We start from the raw sequence: 19,800 nt of genomic DNA, 5'->3' as shown, positions 1-19,800 counted from the left end.
AGTCCACTTTCCATCAACCAAAAACATTTTTTCTGTCGTATAAAAGGTTCACAGGTAATAAATGAAGGGTTTTTTGTTTTTGTTTTTTGTCACTCGCACTACCTAAGACCTGTCACAGCACGAGCACCGTCACCCTATTATAACGCGGAACTGAGAATCGCTCCGCCCCTCCATGCGTTCCAAGCCTCGTTTGCACACAACAAGCATACCCAATCAAATGCAGAGAGGTGAAGTGAGGTGATCAGCTATTGGTTGTGATGCTGCACCCACGTTTTACGTGACAGCCTCCAGGGTCAGTGTGCTTTAGTCCATCTGGAAGTAGGTGACCGGTCATGGTGAGGACTTCCTGGTGTGGTACAAAGGTACAGCTGTATAGCAGACTTGCCGTGCAGTTGTGCTTTTAGTGCCAGCTTTTCATTTACTGCTCATTACTGTGTACAGATAGGGAAACGTATTGACCTTTGTAGGTGGTGACGTTACTGGTGAACTTGGTAATGTGGAGCAAAGGGCACCAGTAGTGTCTGGAATCACCTCTAACTCCTCCTTTCTGCATTTCCAGATATTCAGACTGACAGCAGCCAGCAGCCACCTCGGCTATTGCAGACTTGGAAGAAGTTTGTATTCACACACAGCCACCATGCTGCCAAATACAGGGTAAGCCAAAACAGTGGGCATAGGAAGGGCACAGGGGGCATGTGGCCTGTCAGCAAAGCAGCAAGCCTCCTCTGTGTTTACATTAGTAATTGTACAAGGTGACCTGGGGCAAAGGATCCTGCAACAGTGGCTGGTATAGTGTTATTTAAACACAGATCTTTTGTGTGTGTGCAAATGTCCACTGTGCTTTTGCAATCTAATTGTATAACATAGGGCAGCACAGTGGCATGGTGGTCAGTAATTCTGTCTTGTAGTACTGAGGTTACTGTAGTAATGCAAAGCCTGGTCTCTTTGCAGTATTGGGTGATGGCAGAGTAACCCACTGTATACTATAGGGGACTGCTATGAGAATATATCCATATGCAGAATGTTTTTCTGTGATTCTTCAAACGGTGTGTACATTTTTTATTTTTGCATACTGTGCACCATCAGTCCACAGGTCGTTTTGTAATGTCTACCAAGATATGCAGCTTGTAAAAAGGGGGGGGAGTGATTTCCCTGAGCCAATAATATATTTACGTTGTGAACATTGGGGGTTGTTTACGAAAGGGAAATCCACTTTGCACTTGAAATTGCACGTGGAATTGCAGTCGCTGTAAATCTAAGGGGTAGATCTGAAATGAGGGGAAGCTCTGCTGATTGTATTATCCAATCATGTGCAAGCTACATTTTTCCTTCCTTTATTTTCCTTGCACGTCCCCCTCAGATTTACAACGACAGCACTTCCAAGCGCACTTTCAGTGCAATTTCAAGTGCCCTTTGCACTTGTAGTTTGCACTTATAGTGCAAAGTGGATTTGCCTTTAGTAAATAACCCCCATAGTGTGCTGGCACACAGCAGTTCCTCCAAAAATCACCTTTTTTAAAGAAAGCCCAACACATTAAAGCAACATCTAACCAGCTGGTCCCCTTTCACACGGGGCAGATCCGCTCAGCGGGAGATGGCTCCGTTGATCTCCTCTAAGCCGGCTCTGCTCGGCTGGGAGGGAACTGTGAGAGCCCCGCTGACTTCTATGGGAGATTGGACGAAAACGGGCAGCATGTCCGTTTTCATCATATTTAATCCCATCCGCTCCGCCAGATGCAGGGCTGTGGAGTCGGAGTCGAGGAGTCGGGGGAAATTTTGGGTACCTGGAGTCGGAGTCGGCAAACAATGCACCGACTCCGACTCCGACTCCTACTAAATTTAGATTGGAATTGGAATAAAAAAAAACAGCAAGTTTAAATGTCCCAATTCACAAAAAGTTATAATTAATGACTTCTCTACTGTAAGAATAAAGACCAATGCATGCAGTGCCTCACGTAACCGCAAAACGAACACGTTAAGTGACCGTGACGAAGCATGCTTTTCATGTGCTTCACTATATGGCACGCAACGCACAATTAGGAGCTGCAATACTTATACTTTCCATAGTGTTGTGTTTGACTTTGATTCCTTCTTAGACAAAATGGAAGTTGCTAAAGGAAAGACGTCGCATAAGCGTTAGAGAACCAGTAAGTGTCCAAATAAAAAAAATTCCAACAGGAGTTTTATAAAGCACTAAAAGAAGTTGAAAAGTATGATCGCTCATCAAAACTTACTGTTGAAGAAGCCATCCTTGTTTATCCAGAGATCGTTAGTGATGTGGCCAGAATAGTTACTGCAATGCCACCCACCCAAGTCAGTGTCGAAAGATTATTTTCAGCCCTAAAAATAATAAAGTCTGACTTAAGAGCCTCTATGAAAGAGGATCTGGCAGAGGCAATTCTCTTCCTTAGAACTCTACATTGAATTGATTTGCATTTGCTCAGCCTAGAACTACATTTCAAGATTAATATAAACCATTTCTAGGTTTTACAGATTTTGTTTTTGGTTCATTATAGATAAGCTTTGTTTTTGTTCTAAAACAACCAAATAATGTGGTTTGTATTTTTGAACTGGTAAAGATCCTGTTCCTGATGTTTATGCCTGCTGCTACTATCCAGTCACTTGATTGTTTTCATTGTGTTTGTCTTTTGCTTAAACTGTGCAATACAGTAGACTGTTGACTTCCCAGCCAGTAGTCCTGTGGTAGGTTGCGTTTCTTTCCCTCAAGGAATGTATAAAATACATTTGCATATTAATACAGAGGAGTCGGAGTCGGAAGTACATAAAACTGAGGAGTCGGAACATTTATCTACCGACTCCACAGCCCTGGCCAGATGGGTGGCAAACGCATTGCTATAAGTCTGTGTTGAGTGTATCTGATCGAATGGCAGAAGGGTGTCAGTAGGATTGCCACATCATCCCTTTAATCCAGGACACCTATTACACAGGTTCTGTGGCTGATTAACCTGCTGAGTGGTATTCCAGAGTATGGCGCTGGGTGAATTTTTCATACCAAAAGCGGTAACCCCGAGCCACACTCGGATGGCATTGCAGGATCCATGTACAGGTTACTTACCTTGTCCCCTGTATCCTGTGATGTCTCCCCGCTGTGATCTGCGAGCCGCCGTGTCTCGCTCAATTCACAGTGCCGATCTCCGTTCCCTGCGAGCGCTGCGACGCACGGGGACGGAGTTCGGCGCCAAGTTCAAAAAGTAAAAAACACAGTATAGATACAGTATACTGTACCAAATAAATGCACATCCCCCTTGTCCCTAGTGGTCTGCCCAGTGTCCTGCATGCACTTTTAAATTATAAAAACTGTTCTTTCTGCCTGGAAACTGTAGATTGTCCATAGCAACCAAAAGTGTCCCTTTATGTCAAAAGTGGTTTTAGAGCAGCTAGAAAACAGCGATAATAAATTATAATCACTTGCAGAATTGAGCGATAGCGATTTGTGGGGAAATTCATCATCAAACACTGAAAGTAATGACAGCGACAATTCTGCAACTGAGCAAATTTCAGTGTTTTTGATTTGATTACATTATTGAATATTTTTTTATTATTATTAGTTGCAATTATTTATAGTTATTTATTATAATTAATGATTTAGTGTTTCAAACTTTATCATACCCGGGATGTCTACTAGACTCTTGTTTGGACAGATTTAAGTGAGTTATTCCTAAGAATTACAGGCCTACAGTATAAAACACTAAATTTCCATGCAAAACATTGTACCGCTTTCAGCATCAAAACTTTTACAGAATCATACTGCCAGGGAGGTTAAAGGGGTTGTAAAGTTAAAAAGAAATTCCCTAAATAGCTTCCTTTACCTTCTGTCTGTAACTCCACACAGTAATGTGACACTTTCTCCCTGCTGGGAGAAAGCCTCTTGAAAGGGGAGGGGGCGAGCAGGAGTGTCAGGATGCCCCCTCAAGAAGCTTTCTCCACACCAGGGAGAAAGCCTTGCATTACTGTGTGGAGTTACAGACAGAAGAACAGGAAGTGAGGATTTCTCAGAAGAAATAAGGACATTTAAAAGCAAAATTGAAGGATGAGGTAAGTGAAGGAGGACTGCACTAAGGTAAAGGAAGCTATTTAGGTTTTTTTTTTTTTTACCTTTACAACCCCTTTAAGGTGGTAATTTAAACTCAATTGGTGCATTATGTGCATTAAAGCGGGGGTTCTCCCTTAGAGGGCACTTTTCCCCCTTAGATTCCTGCTCGTTATTACTAGGGGAATCGGCTATTTATTTTAAAATATGTGCAGTACTTACCCGTTTACGAGACGCATCCTCTCCGTCGCTTCCGGGTATGGGCTTCGGGAATGGGCGTTCCTTCTTGATTGACAGGTTTCCGAGAGGCTTCCGACGGTCGCATCCATCGCGTCACGATTTTCCGAAAGAAGCCGAACGTCGGTGCGCAGGCGCAGTATAGAGCCGCACCGACGTTCGGCTTCTTTCGGCTACGAGTGACGCGATGGATGCGACCGTCGGAAGCCTCTCGGAAGAATGTCAATCAAGAAGGAACGCCCGCTCCCGAAGACCCATACCCGGAAGCGACGGAAGAAGATGCAGCTTGAAAACGGGTAAGTACTGCACATATTTTAATATAAATAGCCGATTCCCCTAGACCGAACGAGCAGGAAGCTAAGGGGAGATTTTTTTTTTTTTTTTTAAATGGGTGAACTCCCGCTTTAACCACTTGCTTACTGGGCACATATACCTCCCTCCTGCCCAGGTGAAATTTCAGCTTCGGGCACTGCATCGCTTTAACTGACAATTGCGCAGTCGTGCGACGTGGCTCCCAAACAAAATTGATGTCCTTTTGTTCCCCACAAATAGAGCTTTCTTTTGGTGGTATTTGATAATCTCTGTGGTTTTTATTTTTTGCGCTATAAACAAAAATAGAGCGTCAATTTTGAAAAAAAAAAATCAATATTTTTTACATGTTGCTATAATAATTTTAAAATTTAATTTTTTTTTTCTCAGTCTAGATTTTTAAGGGTCAAAGTTTGACGCCATTCCACGAGTGGGCACAATTTTTAAGTATGACATGTTGGTTATGAATTTACACGGTGTAACCTTTTCTTTCACAATATTAAAAACAAAAAATGGGCTAACTTTATGTTTGTCTTATTTTTTAAGTCAAAAATGTGTATTTTTTCAAAAATAATTGCGCTTGTAAGACCGCTGCGCAAATACGGTGTGAAAAAATATATAAGGTTTGGAGATTCTATGTAATTTTTTAGCAAAACAAAAAAATGATTTTAACTTGAAAACAACACGTGTCAAAAAGTGGCCCCGCCCACTATAGCTGAGAGCCAAGGAGTCACAAGAGTGCTGGGAGATGCTGTAAGAAATTCTGTTTTTTTTTTTTTTTTTTTTTTTTTTTATATACAGCACAGGCACTGAGACACATAGCATTATATAACAGATGGGATGGTATACAGATGAAATAGTGGCTTAACAACCACTTTAAGGATGCCTTCACACCCGAGGATCAAATTTTTGAGCATTAAGGGCCAGATTCACAAAGCACTTGTGCCGACTTAACTCGAGATGCGCGGCGTAATTGAAATTTGCGCCGCGCGTATTTTTGCGCCTGATCCTCAAAACGAGTTACGCCTGAAATCTATTTTTTTCCGTCCTACCTAAAAAAAATTACACCGGCGCTTCTTCGAGCGCAAAATACGCTAGACACACCGCTGTTTTGATAGGCAAAGATGCAAATGAGGGAGATAAGGCGATCCACAAAATTAAGTGTGTGCGGCGTAGATTACGCCCTGTGCGCATCTGTTAGTTTCATGGTGTAAAGTTACACTTTATAAAAGGTGCTCTAAATTTACACATGCCGTGTAAATGTCAGCTAAAGCAACACCATTAAGGAAGAGCTGAGCACACACACTTGCAGGACAACAATCTGTATGCCACCATGCCAGGGGCAGGGGCATCCATGCGCATAGCTATACTAGTGACTTTAGTAACCGAGGGTACCCCCTCTTCTGAGGGAACAGCAGTCAGGAGACGCCTCGCAGAATGCATCTTTGCACAGTAAACACACACCTTAATCATGTCACAATGAAAATGCATGCATGCACACCCACTGTGGTCCCTAGCACAGACACATCACATGCACATCTAATTGGATTAGATCCAAGTACCCCCAATGGTACTTGGTAGCAGTAACGCCCCGCCACGGCTCCAATTATGTCACTGTGCATTCATACACCATTCACGTGGACCTGGGATCACTTCTCCCTGGTCCTGGGGATCCCTACTCCACCAAAACTGAGGGTGACACCCTTATTTAATCAGGAATGCCACACCCACAATCATACATCATTCACACACATAAATCAAATCATAAGTACAGTATAATAAAATAAATAAAAATAAAAAGTAACCCCAAAAATTATTGTCGGCGTCGTAAGCTACGCCTGGGCCGGCCACAGCCAACCAGGGGAGACTCCTGGGGGGGGGGGTGAAGCAGGGGAAGGAGGAGCCTCCCCTGGTGACTGTCCTCCTGCTGGCCTGCCCTCCAAGGCCACGGCTATCCACACAGTCATGGCAGCCGTATTGGCCTGAACAGCCCGGGTATTGTCCTGGACAGCCTGGGTCAGGGCACTCACCTCCTGGGCCACGCCTGTTGTGGCGGTCTGCAGTGAGTGACTCCTTAATTGAACCCAGGCTGTCCTCCATCTGGGTCATAGTCTGTTTTTATGTGAGCCAGATTGCGGATCTGACGGGCATTGTCCCTCTGCAGATTGCCCGGCAGACGCTCGGCCACCCCCCCTGGTCTCATGGGTGGCCATCCTGGCTGGAGCTGAGGCTTGTGGCCTGGGAGGAGGGGAAAGAGAGGCCCTTGTGGGTGGAGGCCTGTTGGGGGAGGAGTGGGAGGGGCTACCCCTGATGGTGGCCTGACTGCTGCCAGCCTCAGGGGTAGCCTCAGGGGGAACCACATCCGTAGCCAGAAGGATTTCCCTGGCTATGTCCATATCCTCTTCCTCAGCCTCCTCCCCCCCTCATCCTCCTCATGAGGGGAGGTGTGGCCACTCCCCTCCCCTCCCCTGGGGAATCCTGCCCTTCTTGGGACTCCTGCAGCCTCTTGTCCTAGGGATGGTGCAGCAGACTGGCCTGATGGCCCAGCAACCTCCTGGCCATCTGTGGAGGACACAAAACATTCACAGGTTGGAGGATCCACACACTTGGCACATCTTCCCTTCCCCCACCCACACATGCTAATCATCAGATAGAAAAAGCCAAAACGTACCTGTCCTCACAGGAGAATCTGATTGATAGCCAGGCAGGCCCACCACCTGCTGTGGGTGGAAACACCGGGCCACTGCCCATTCCTCCTCAGTCAGCCTGACGGCGCAGGGTGGGCCTCCTCCAGTGCCCCTGGCATGGGCACTTATCCTGGCCATCTTGTCACGGACCAGGCTCTTAAGATCGTTGATCTTCTTTTGTATCCCACCGGGGGTCCTCTTCTCCCCCTCCCCCCCCCCCCCCCGCCGCATTGATCTGATCCGTAATTTTTTTTTAGGATCTCCCTCCTCCTGGCCGGGGTGGTGTTCCGGCTCTCAGGGCCATGCAGATAACGCCCATATCGGGTGATGGCCCGAGCAATTGTCTGCTTCTCTGTAGTAGAAAAATTCAACTTTGTACGCTTCGGTGCCATAACACCCACCATTCAGCAACAAGAAAAAACAAACACAACAAACAAACACAAATACTCACACAACAAACAAACAAGCAGACAGCTAATACAAATTCAAAAACAAACACGGAAAAAACAAATAATCAGCAGAAAATAAACAGAAAATACACTCAGAAAAAATACAATCAGAAAAAACAAACCGAAAAAACACTTAGAAAAAAAAAACACAGCTATTATACTCTACTACTCCTACACAACTTTACTCTAACACTCAACTCACCAACACACACCAACAAATGACAGAGCAGAAGCAACTTGCTCTAGGAAACTAAGTACGCTTGGCCTTTTACCTATCTCACTGATTGCGCCGAGCCAAGTTCTGAGCATGCCCAGTGAGGTGCAGATTCGTGCGCGCATGCGCAGTACGACCGGCCCTTCATTTGCATGGGGTCACGGCTCATTACAATGGAGCACGCCCACTTCCTTCCCACTTGCAAACCCCCCCGCCTTACGCCTCGGGATTTAAGTTACGCTTGCGCAATTTTGTGCGCAAATGCGCTGTGGATACGACACAAAATTAAGGCGCCGTAACTTAAATGACATACGTTTTGAGTAACTTAATTTGCGCCGCTGTTTGTGACTCTGGCCCTAAGAGAACAGCATTTTTAAAGCGTTTTTGAGCTTTGGTGGTTTTTAATTGGCCAATAGAGAACAATATCATCTGCTTCATCATTTGTTGCTATGTTTTTTTAGCTTTTTTATCCGCTTTTAATTATTTATAAAAAATAAATGTTTCTTTTTTTTTGTAAGGGGCTAGGGGTTTATTTTTTATTGTTATATTATTTATTTTGTTAGGTTAGGAGGTAATGTTAGGGCAGAGCACAACATTTCAAGTCCTGAGATACAAGCCAGGCCTGAAGAACTACTTGTCACCAGTTGTGGCTCCACACTCGCCCTCGGCTTATTTCCACTCGCCTAATGTGAGCAAGCAAGTGGAAATTTGGAGGGCTGGGTTAGGGGTTAATATTAGGGTTAAAGGTTGGGGTTGGGGTTTTTTATTTATTTTGTTGTTAATGCATTTTAACTGTTGTTGTTATTATCTATTTTCATTTCAATTATTGCATTTGAGCAGAAAAACACCCAGCAAAAAGCACTAAAACACTCAAACATTTGAATCCAGTGTTTCCATGCATTTCTACGAAAAAAAAATGCTTAAAAAGGTACTACACCCTGCCTTATTCAAGCTACAAAAAAAGCTCCAGAACATTTTTGAACCTCCAGCTCACAACATCAGTTCCCAGCACAGCTAGAAAACTGACCATGCTGTGTTCTCATGCCTAGTGTGGTCCATTTTTTAATAGGAAAGCAGACGGATTGGCTTTGGGTGACTTGTAGTGGAAATGTGGACCATCTCCATAGAGAATAATTTTATTTTCTCCTCCAGTGTTTTGGAGCTTCAAGTTCCAAAACGCTGAGGTGTGAATGGAGCCTTAGTTTACTGGACTTTCTCCAATAAATTTTAGTTTTTAGGGTAGCTCCTGTGTGCCAGTATTTATCCTGCCCCAGGATTTCCATGCAACGCTGATGGAGTACATCAAGCTTTTGCCTTTCATCAGTTTTATGCAATGCAGCTCATTGAGGTGCTATTGCTGTGAATTGCCTTGCTTGTCACCATGTTGAACATATACATATTGGGGGAGATTTACTAAAACTGGAGAGTGCAAAATCTGGTGCAGCTCTGCATAGAAACCTATTGGCTTCCATTTTTTTTTTTTTTTTTTTAATCAAGCTGAAGTGAGAAACTGGCTACCATGCACAGCTGCACCGGATTTTGCACCCTGCAGTTTTAGTAAATCCCCCTCAATGTTTCTTTAAAGATACACAGAAAAAAGGTAGCAAAATGTATCAAAGCTTTGATTCTGGAGCCTAGCTATAGCTAATAGTCCATGCGACTCCTTCAAGGTGCAGCATTACTGGTAAATCAAACCAAATATGTGGGATCACTCTTTGCCTTCCCATCTTACCTTGGTCATTCATTAGGACTTGGCTTCCATTGAAGGTTGGCTGCATGAACAAAACTTTTTTAGGACATCCATTCTTACAAGATTATGTGAAAAATCTTTGCTCACTAGTGTGGGAAATAACTGACACTGCTCATGGGGTTTTTTGCTTTGTGGAATGCAGTGGCGGCTGGTGCTAAAAAAATTTGGGGGGCGCAAACAAACTGAAAAAAAAAAATTTCCGCCAGTTTCCCCCCCCAGCACTTGCCTTCCTTGGGTCAGCTGTCCTTTCCACGCTCCCTCAATGTCGCTTCAGCCAATCAGGTGACCGGTAACCAGACCCGGTGCACCTGATTGGCTAAGAGGCGAGGCAGTGTTAGGGAATCGCTTCCCTAACACACCACTAGTTAACCAGGGAACGCGCAGCCTGTGTGCCCCCCGTTTTTTTTTTTTTTTTTTTTTTTAATTTCTGTTTATTGAAGGTTTTATACATGTATAACAAAACATTTCTTGGCACACCGCCAAGCTTAACTATCGGCCAACATGACCGGGAACATATAACCGTGCCATCGCAGATGGCATATTCTACAAACCCCTCCCACCCCCCCCTCCCCCCCGTTCACCCCTACTCAGTTCCCCTTCCCCACCAATTCATAGCTGAGGACTCCTTTAGTAACTGCACTCCCTCTCAGTGGTAAGTCACAAATCCATATTCCCGATGCACCTGAAATTAGTTCTCGTTACACTTTAGCACAGACAGCAAGAAGTTTCAACCATTCTTCCCCTTACCCAACCGTTTGGTCAGATTCATACCAGGCCCTCCACACCTTCTCGAACTTCCCCACACATCCCCGGGATAAGTACGTTGCCTTATAATATGGGAGCATTGCGTTAACCAATCCTTTACAGAAAGCAACCTCCGGGGCCCCTGGACTCCTCCATTTAAGCAAAATAGCTTTCTTCCCATAGAACAACAAGATACTTAGTAATGTTCTGTGAGCCCTAGACGGGACCACCTCCTCTACCAGTCCCAGTAAGCAGACACTAATTTCTCGTGGGACAGGAACCCCCAGAACCCCTTCAATACAGGCCGTGACCCCAGTCCAAAACAGTTGGATCTGGGGGCAACCCCAGAACACGTGATGTGCATCCGCAGGGGCAAACGTACATCTCCAACATTTGGAGGGCACCGAGGGATATATCGATGCCAACCTGGCAGGGGTATAATACACCCTGTGCAGGAACTTGAATTGAATTAGCCTGTCCCTGGCCGCTACCAAATACTTAAAGGGACGGTCCCACATATCGTCCCACTCCTCCCTCTGCAAACCCGGGACCTCCTCCACCCACCGCTCTCTGCACTTAAGTAATGCTTTAAATAGTTCTTTATAGGTCACTGACAAGGTCTTGGGCAGGTCCTCTGTCATAAGTAGGTCTTCCAACCTAGAAGGGAAGGATTCAACTGTCTGAGTTCCAAACTGAGTTTGATAGGCATGTCTCAGGCTCAAATATCTAAAAAATTGCGAGTTCGGAAGATCATGTCTGGCTTTCATTTGATCAAACGTCAGAAGTTCTCCCTCCCGAGTAATATCCTTAAGCTGTTTAATCCCCCTAGATGCCCACCCGGCCGCAGCGTCTAATTTATAAAAGTGTTGTAGTTTTGGATTCATCCACAGAGGTGTTGAGGGGGAGAGCCCTTTGTAACTTGGAGAGGCCAGCTTCTCCACCTCCTCCCAAGCCTTAACAGTAGCCTTCATTGAGTCTGTAAGAGGAAGATCCCTGCCCGTGCCCCTATGGATGGCCAGATGGAGAGACTCGTACGACCCCAGATGAGCTGCCTCAAGCACAGTGGCCGAATCTCCCGCATCAGAGATCAGCCACCTGTGTACAAACACCAACTGACCGGCCAAGTAGTACTTGCGCCAGTCAGGTAGCGCCAGACCACCCTGACCCCATGGTTTGTGTGCCCTCTGTTTAACCATTTGGAAGCCAATTAGATCCCACAGGCTCTAATCGAGAAGCCTATTATAGCATCTCGCTCTTATCAGGCACTTCCAAAACACACTCGCTACTGTTATTTAGATGGCCGGCGCTCAACTGGGGGCCGGACATCTGCATAGTGGGCAATGTATAAAGCTATGTATTGTTGATTGATGGGTGCAGAGATGGGGCGGCGCTCCTGCGCCCACTATGGACGGACCGCCAGTGGTGTAATGCATCTGTTACAAAATGTAAACTCCACAGTTATTTAAATGGAAAACTTGTTTAAAGGCACTCATGTGAAACCATCTATGGTGGTTTGGTGAAATAAATGTGTTAGGGTATCATTGTACCATAGTATTATATATACCTTGCTGACTATTCAGTTCTTCATATATTGCAGGAGACTTGCTGGATGCACTCTCTTCATCACCGGGGCCAGTCGCGGTATTGGAAAAGCGATTGCTCTGAAAGCTGCAAGAGATGGTGCCAATGTGGTTATAGCGGCAAAGACTGCAGAACCACACCCTAAGCTACCAGGAACAATATATACGGCAGCTGCGGAAAGTAAATATCGATCATTTGTGTGTTTTTTTTTTTTGTTTTTTTTTCTGCTTGAAATTTTTCTTAGAAATATGTGTTTTGTAAATAGAGTGACACTTCTGTAATGGGTATAAACAGTGCACATAGACAAGTCTGTAAGTAATTGCTGCTTTCTTTGTGTTCAGATTTATTTAGTCAGACATGATAAGCAAGCATTTCCTACAACAATGATTTTCTAATATTTGGGGGCAGTGAGGCTGCAGACTCAATTAATTTGTGGATGAAATGATTAGGGTGACTGGTGTGTGAAGTTACAATGGATGTGAAAAGTCTACAACATAAATGAGATAAATAATTTCAGAACGTTTTCCACCTTTTAATGTGACCTATAAACTGTACAACTCGGTTGAACAACAAACTGAAATCTTTTAGGTGGAGGGAAGAAAAAATAAAATATTTAAATATGGTTGCATAAGTGTGCACACCCTTAAACTAATACTTTTGTTGAAACACCTTTTTATTTTTATACAGCACTCAGTCTTTTTGGGTCAGCATGGCACATCTTAATTTGGCAATATTTGCCCACTCTTCTTTGCAAAAGCACTCAGAATCGGTCAGATTGTGAGGGCATCTCCCCAAGTCTACATAAAGTTAAAGTATCACCAGCACATTATATGGTTATGCAGAGCCTTTTATTTGTCATACAGACCAAAGTGACATTTCAGAACCCATATAGCTAGATTGAGAAAGAGAGTTAAGCCGGCATATCAGTAGATACGCTGCCGTAACTCTGAATTTAAGCCGTCGTATCTTTAAGTGTGTTCTCAAAATTAGATACACTTAAATGTAGCTAAGATATGACGGCCTGCGCCGTCGTATCTTAGATTTCTACTTAGGCCGGGCGCTAGGGGCGTGAACGCTGATTTACGCCTAGAATGCGTAAATCAGCTAAATACTCCTATTCATGAACATACGCTTGCCCGTCGCAGTAAAGATACGCCGTTTACGTAAGGCGTTTTCAGGCGTAAAGTTAGTCTAACAAAAAGCTGGCCTAGCCAATGTTTAAAGTATGGACGTCGTTCCCGCGTCGAATTTTGAAAATTTTACGTCGTTTGCGTAAGTCGTCCGTGCATGGGGCTGGACGTAATTTACGTTCACGTCAAAACCAATAAGTCCTTGCGGCGTACTTTGGAGCAATGCACCCTGGGATATGTCCACGGACGGCGCATGCGCCGTTCGTTAAAAACGTCAATCACGTCGGGTCATGGTTTATTTACATAAAACACGCCCACCTCTTCACAATTTGAATTAGGCGCGCTTACGCCGGCTCATTTACGCTACGCCGCCGTAACTTAGGAGGCAAGTGCTTTGTGAATACAGCACTTGCCCCTCTGACTTACGGCGGCGTAGCGTATATGCGATACGCCGGCTCAAAAATACGTGAATCCAGCCAATACAGTAGCTTCTTCATCAGGCAACAGGGAAGCCCTCAGACTTGATACATAACCAACAGCAAAGGTGGTAAAGGAAAGAGACTTAAAGTGACTGTAAATGATAACCTTGTAAAACGACCCATTCAGTTTAAAATAAAGATGAAAGACAAAACTTTTGTGTATAGATATAAAAAAAAAAAGTATGAATACCTTTTTTTTTTTTTTTTTTTTTTTTTCATGTGATCACATTCCCTCTGTTCTCAGCTGCTTAAGGGAGGGAAAACAGAACACTGGCCTTCCCAGTGAATGGCTGTGCCATTCACTGGGATCCCCAATCCCTAAAGACTTACTTGATACCTCTTACTGATCCAGAGCTGTCCTGGGTACAGCACCACTTTCCTCTTTTCTTGGTTTCACAGACACCGAGTGCAGTGGGAGACATAGGCTCTTGCTGCTGTCATTCAAAATCTGTGGCTTACTGGCGTTGGACACACACAGCCTAGATCAGGAGCGTGCACACATAGGTGCCCCCATAGCACCTGGCTTGCAGAGGGGGTTTTTGAAGGTGGGAGAAGCAGACAGTGTTGGTGGGAGACTGCCAATAAGGATATAAGGGACTGCTCTTTGCAATATTGTTACATAGAGCAGGAAAAGATAACACCTTTTTTTTATTTTGGGCCAAAAAAAGAAAAACCTTTACCTTTTTAATGCTGTATTAGTATGCGGTATGTACTGTCTGAATTATTGTACAAATATAGAAAACAGTGCAGCGCTGTTATTAGTAATAGAATGCTTAAATACAATTGAGTAAAAACAGTGTAAACAAAAAAAAACTCTTTTGATATAAGAGAGTCCAAATGAATTAAATGAATAAGTGATAAAGAAACAGCAAAGTCCGTTTGAAAACCCAAAATTAAAAAGTGTCTCAATCCGGTGTGGTTTCATCTATAAAAAATTCCTTAATTAACAAGATGTGATGAGATCTTGATTGCTGTGAAATAGTGTTCACCCATGCAATTCGTGAAGATAGGATTAACCGCTTACCAGAGGTAAAGACTGTTTTCCACCAGTCTTATAGAGCCTATGGGAAGTCTGGTCTCCCAATACCTTTTCAGCAATAATATAACTCAACATTCAATCCGGGTGTCATAAATTGGAACAAAAGAAACTTCTCATAGTGCATAACGTTTAAACCAAAGGTTATATTTAATATAGGTAATGCACTTACAGTTAAGTTGCCAAAAACTGCATAACAGTGGACAAGGATAAAAAAGAGAGCGCTTCAGCTGTAGTGTTCCGATGCTCCTCGCTACTCAGTCTGCAACCACGGCCAGCGTTCAGGACGGAACGCAATGACGTCACGGCACCCAACAATTGTTTCGTCACGAAGGGACTTCTACGGCTAATCCCCCGTAGAAGTCCCTTTGTGACGAAACAATTGTTGGGTGCCGTGACGTCATTGCGTTCCGTCCTGAACGCTGGCCGTGGTTGCAGACTGAGTAGCGAGGAGCATCGGAACACTACAGCTGAAGCGCTCTCTTTTTTATCCTTGTCCACTGTTATGCAGTTTTTGGCAACTTAACTGTAAGTGCATTACCTATATTAAATATAACCTTTGGTTTAAACGTTATGCACTATGAGAAGTTTCTTTTGTTCCAATTTATGACACCCGGATTGAATGTTGAGTTATATTATTGCTGAAAAGGTATTGGGAGACCAGACTTCCCATAGGCTCTATAAGACTGGTGGAAAACAGTCTTTACCTCTGGTAAGCGGTTAATCCTATCTTCACGAATTGCATGGGTGAACACTATTTCACAGCAATCAAGATCTCATCACATCTTGTTAATTAAGGAATTTTTTATAGATGAAACCACACCGGATTGAGACACTTTTTAATTTTGGGTTTTCAAACGGACTTTGCTGTTTCTTTATCACTTATTCATTTAATTCATTTGGACTCTCTTATATCAAAAGAGTTTTTTTTTTTTTTTTTTGTTTACACTGTTTTTACTCAATTGTATTTAAGCATTCTATTACTAATAACAGCGCTGCACTGTTTTCTATATTTATGCTTTTTAATTTGTTGTACACATTTTAGTGCTAGCTGCTACTTGTCTTTCTTTTTGTTTGTTCATAACATTACTCATCACTTTTTTATCACTAATTTATTAGCGCAGCGCCAACCTTTGGGTTTTTTGAATTATTGTACAGTAATGGAAAAATAAAATACATGCTTCACTTGCATTTTCATTTTTACCTTAGTTGAAGCGGCTGGTGGAAGGGCCTTGCCTTGCATTGTTGATGTGAGAGACGAACAACAAATCAGTGAAGCTGTGGAGAAAGCAGTGAGCACATTTGGAGGTAAGATTTATTGTAACTTATTTCGGATACAGTCTCAAAAGTGTATCTTTAAAATGGCATGACAAGCAAGCAGCAGTTGTCTACATTTTTCACTGTAGGTGGTAAATGTAGAAAGTACAAGTAGATTAAAGTATGTAGTTAAGGTTTGATAATGGCATAGAAATCAAAATATCTGAAAACTTTTGCTTTTGCTGCAGAACCTACAGTTGTTAATTGGGATCTTTGGAATGTGTACTTTTTTAGTGTTCTGACGTATTTCTTATACAGAAAAACATGGTGTTATGCATTGTGTTGGACCCACTGTATAACCTATGGTACATGTGGCCTGCCTGGAGCCATTAAGCTTAAACAGTACCCTGTCTTTTTCAGGTACCCCTACAGTGAAGTTTGGGTTTCACTGCGTAATGCTTCTAAGTTGCAGCATGTGGTTCTACATCTTTAATTACAGCTGATAGACCACTCAAGCAAAGTGTTAAAACATTAGACAATTGTAATGTTCATAATTGGAGGAGGTGGCATTCAGGTAGTGTTGTGACATGGTTGTAAAAGGTTAGGGTAGATGGCATCCAAGCAAACAGAAACCAGGGATGGTGTCGTAACCAGAATGCCAGGATGCTTGCAAGGCAAACCAGAAACCTTTGGTGAGATAACGTCCCAATGGCTAAAGCTGGTTTTAAGGCTCTAAACAGGCTCTAAACACATACATATCTTATGCCTAATCGGTTTATAAATACTAATTTAAACATCATATTTAGCAAGATGATTTCTTGAAGTCCTTAACCAGTTGCCCTCTAGCACAATATGTTTTCATTTTTGTGCTCCCGTTGAAATCTGAAGTTTTTTTGCCTATAAAATTACTGGAAACTCCCAAAACAATATATTTTTTCTAAAAGCAGAGGCCCTATAGAATAAAAAATATAGTAGTTATGATTTTCTTATGTTGCATGATATTTGTGTCACTGTTTATTAAATCTATACTTTCAGGAAAAAACACACAAAAATTAATTTTAACACAACTTGGATCCCCATCCCGAAAAGATGAGGTAGTGTAGAATATATAGGTAAGAAATGTGTCAAGCCTAAAAACCGATTGCATCCACAAAATGGCAAAAATAATGGTACCCCAAATTATCAATAGGCAATGATGTTAAAGGTGGCAAGAGCACACTGCCAGGAGCCAGCAGAACAAAACAAATTCAAGCTCATAGCTGCTACAGCAAGCTCTCACTCTCTAGTAAACGCAAAGAGTTGAAGTAGTTAAGCCTAAGTTGTGTGTGTGTTTTTTTGGTTTTGTTTTGTTTTGTTTTTTACTGCACAAGAGACAATACCTACATTCAGTTATTTGTCTATGAAACAATGCGCACAGTTGGGTAAAGATCAGTAATACAGCAATGAGTAAAGAGACATCAAAAATGTATGCAGCAATTTATGCACATATACAAACAAATAAATAAAAAATACTGATGGGGGTTTTAACCATTCTTTACTGTATGAAAAATGGAAAAGCAGCTTTTGACTTTAGGTGTCATTTTTTTATCTTGTTTTAATGAATGAAAAGTGTCAGTGTTGCAAAAAAAATGCAAAGACCGTGTTTTCAAAAAGAGGTGTATTACTTTGCTCCCTTGCAGCTGACAGGTAATGCTAAAATCTTAAGCCCCATACACACGATTGGACCTTTGTCTGACCAAAATCACATCGGAGTAAAGGAGAACATGTTCTCTATCTAAACTCCGATGGAATTCATCGGAATTTCCGATGGAATTACTCCGATGGGGCATACACATGGCCAGAAATTCCGATCATGTGTACGGGGCTTTAGGTATCCAAAGAAAGTTTCCAATGGTTATGTTTTTCCCCCTGCACTCTGTGGAGAGATATATATATATATATATATATATATATATATATATATATATATATATATATATATATATATACATACACTATACTATATTATAATTTCCCTCCTCCCCCCCCCCCCCCCCTTGGCTTATACTCGAGCCACCTGAAACTTGGCACACATGTAGCCGCACTCTTCTACAAGTGTGTAAAGTTTGCTGTCTGGGGGACCTACGGCCGGTGGAGCACCGATTTTTCAATCCGGGCACTCCTTGTATATACTTCCATGTTAAACGTAGGTCTAGTCATGGGCACAGTGAGGCATGCACATGGACCCAGTGAGGCATGTGGATGGACACCCCAGGCCAGTGATGGCGAACCTTGGCAACCCAGATGTTTTGGAACTACATATCCTATGATGAGATTATAATATAATATAATATAATTTTTTTTTGATTAAAGTTCTTTCACTGGTTACATTTATGTAACATGGTCTGTGAATGGGAGATAGTCTGAACAATTACAGGATTCTTTCCGCCAATTGGGTTTCTCTTCGCTTCCTCTCCAAAAACAAGAAGTGTGAAGAAATGTCTTTAACATAAGTGTCCCTCTTGGAGGATCTCCCCTCTATTCCCGAGCCACAGCATGCTGCAAGGAGACGCACACAGCCAATACACCCAAGGGGGTCTCTAAATCTGCCAGAAACCTTTAATGGGCTGTAAGGGAATCATTACTGGTAAGCTACTAGAGCTACGTGCCATTGATGGTTTTTCCATGCATTTTTTTGTACGTACAAACATTTCCAAGTGTTTTTGTTTAGACGTTTCTCACTTTAATTATTTTTTTGCCAATGGAAAGCTAGTTACCACGGAGAAAACAAAAAGCATGTTTGTGCACACTTTTTATGCATGTTATTTTCATGTGTGTTTTTTTATTTTTTTTATTTTTTTAGGTGTTGCTATTGAAGTCTGTGAGGCCAAAATGCTTGAAGCTTTTAGTTTAAAAGAAGCATGTGCATGTTATCAGGCTGAGCTAAGCTTCAAGTGATGCTACACTCTGGTGTAAATAAGCACAACTAAACACCATGAGATAAAAATGTTTTATGTTGCTATATATAGATAGATAGAGATAGATATTAGATATCTATCTATCTATCTATCTATCTATCTATCTATCTATCTATCTATCTATCTATCTATCTATCTATCTATCTATGTCTTTTGGAGCTTTGAGCTGTAAAACCCTTAGGTGTGAATGGGGCCCTAGTTCTGCCTAAAGATGCTAACATATGCTTTTATTTATGTGAACAGGTATAGACATCTTGGTTAACAATGCCAGTGCAATCAATTTGACTAATACTTTAGACACTCCAATGAAGAAAGTGGACCTTATGATGGGAATCAACACTAGAGGAACGTATCTCGCGTATGTATTTTGTTGCCATTTTACATTTGATCGCTTAAGAATAGTAACTAAGGTATTATAAATAAATCAGGCTATAGCAGCAGAACATTGTTAGTGCAGTGAAATACATAGCTTGTTCATTTACTTTGTATGTTAAAGTGATACTAAACACAATTTATTTTGTTGTTTCTGTATGTGGATGATGGCTAGGGTTGTCCCGATACCGATACTAGTATCGATATCGGGACCGATACTGAGCATTTGCACGAGTACTTTGTACTCGAGCAAATGCATCCGATGCTTCCCCTGATACTTTATTTTTTTCCCTCTGAGTGGGGGCGGGGAGCGTTCGGAGAGGAGGCGGATAGGAAAGCGGAGAGGAGGCGGAGAGCAGAGCAGTCCTTGGGTATGTATAACATGCCACTGGAGGAGAGCTGCTGCCGCCATCTAGTTGTTCGGCGCTCAGGGAACATAACAGCTTTCATTTGAATAGCTGTGTGTTTCCCCGCCGCGCGTCCGGGCACTTTGATAGACAGATCACCCGTCCCAGGATTGGACGGGTGATTTGTCTATCAAAGTGCC

General features: G+C 42.7%; 1 protein-coding gene across 2 annotated transcripts in view; it reads left to right on the top strand.

Annotated features, from left to right (window-relative positions):
* Positions 1-225: 225 nt before the first annotated feature.
* The window catches only part of HSDL2 (hydroxysteroid dehydrogenase like 2), a 58,462-nt gene continuing 38,887 nt past the window's right edge, over positions 226-19,800 (top strand). The window contains exons 1-5 of one of the 2 annotated variants that reach the window (XM_040361237.1): positions 226-335; positions 560-654; positions 12,039-12,202; positions 15,877-15,975; positions 19,125-19,239. In XM_040361237.1, the coding sequence (XP_040217171.1) occupies positions 333-335; positions 560-654; positions 12,039-12,202; positions 15,877-15,975; positions 19,125-19,239 (476 nt within the window). In that variant the 5' untranslated portion in view covers positions 226-332. Of the gene's footprint in view, positions 363-559; positions 655-12,038; positions 12,203-15,876; positions 15,976-19,124; positions 19,240-19,800 lie in introns of both variants that reach the window. The other variant, XM_040361228.1, reaches the window with a different exon arrangement.

The sequence above is a fragment of the Rana temporaria genome, chromosome 1 (genome assembly GCF_905171775.1).
Source record: "Rana temporaria chromosome 1, aRanTem1.1, whole genome shotgun sequence".
In the NCBI taxonomy this organism is placed as follows: Eukaryota; Metazoa; Chordata; class Amphibia; order Anura; family Ranidae; genus Rana; species Rana temporaria.
Note: the sequence above shows the minus strand (reverse complement) of the source record. Positions and strands in the feature narration are given on the sequence as shown.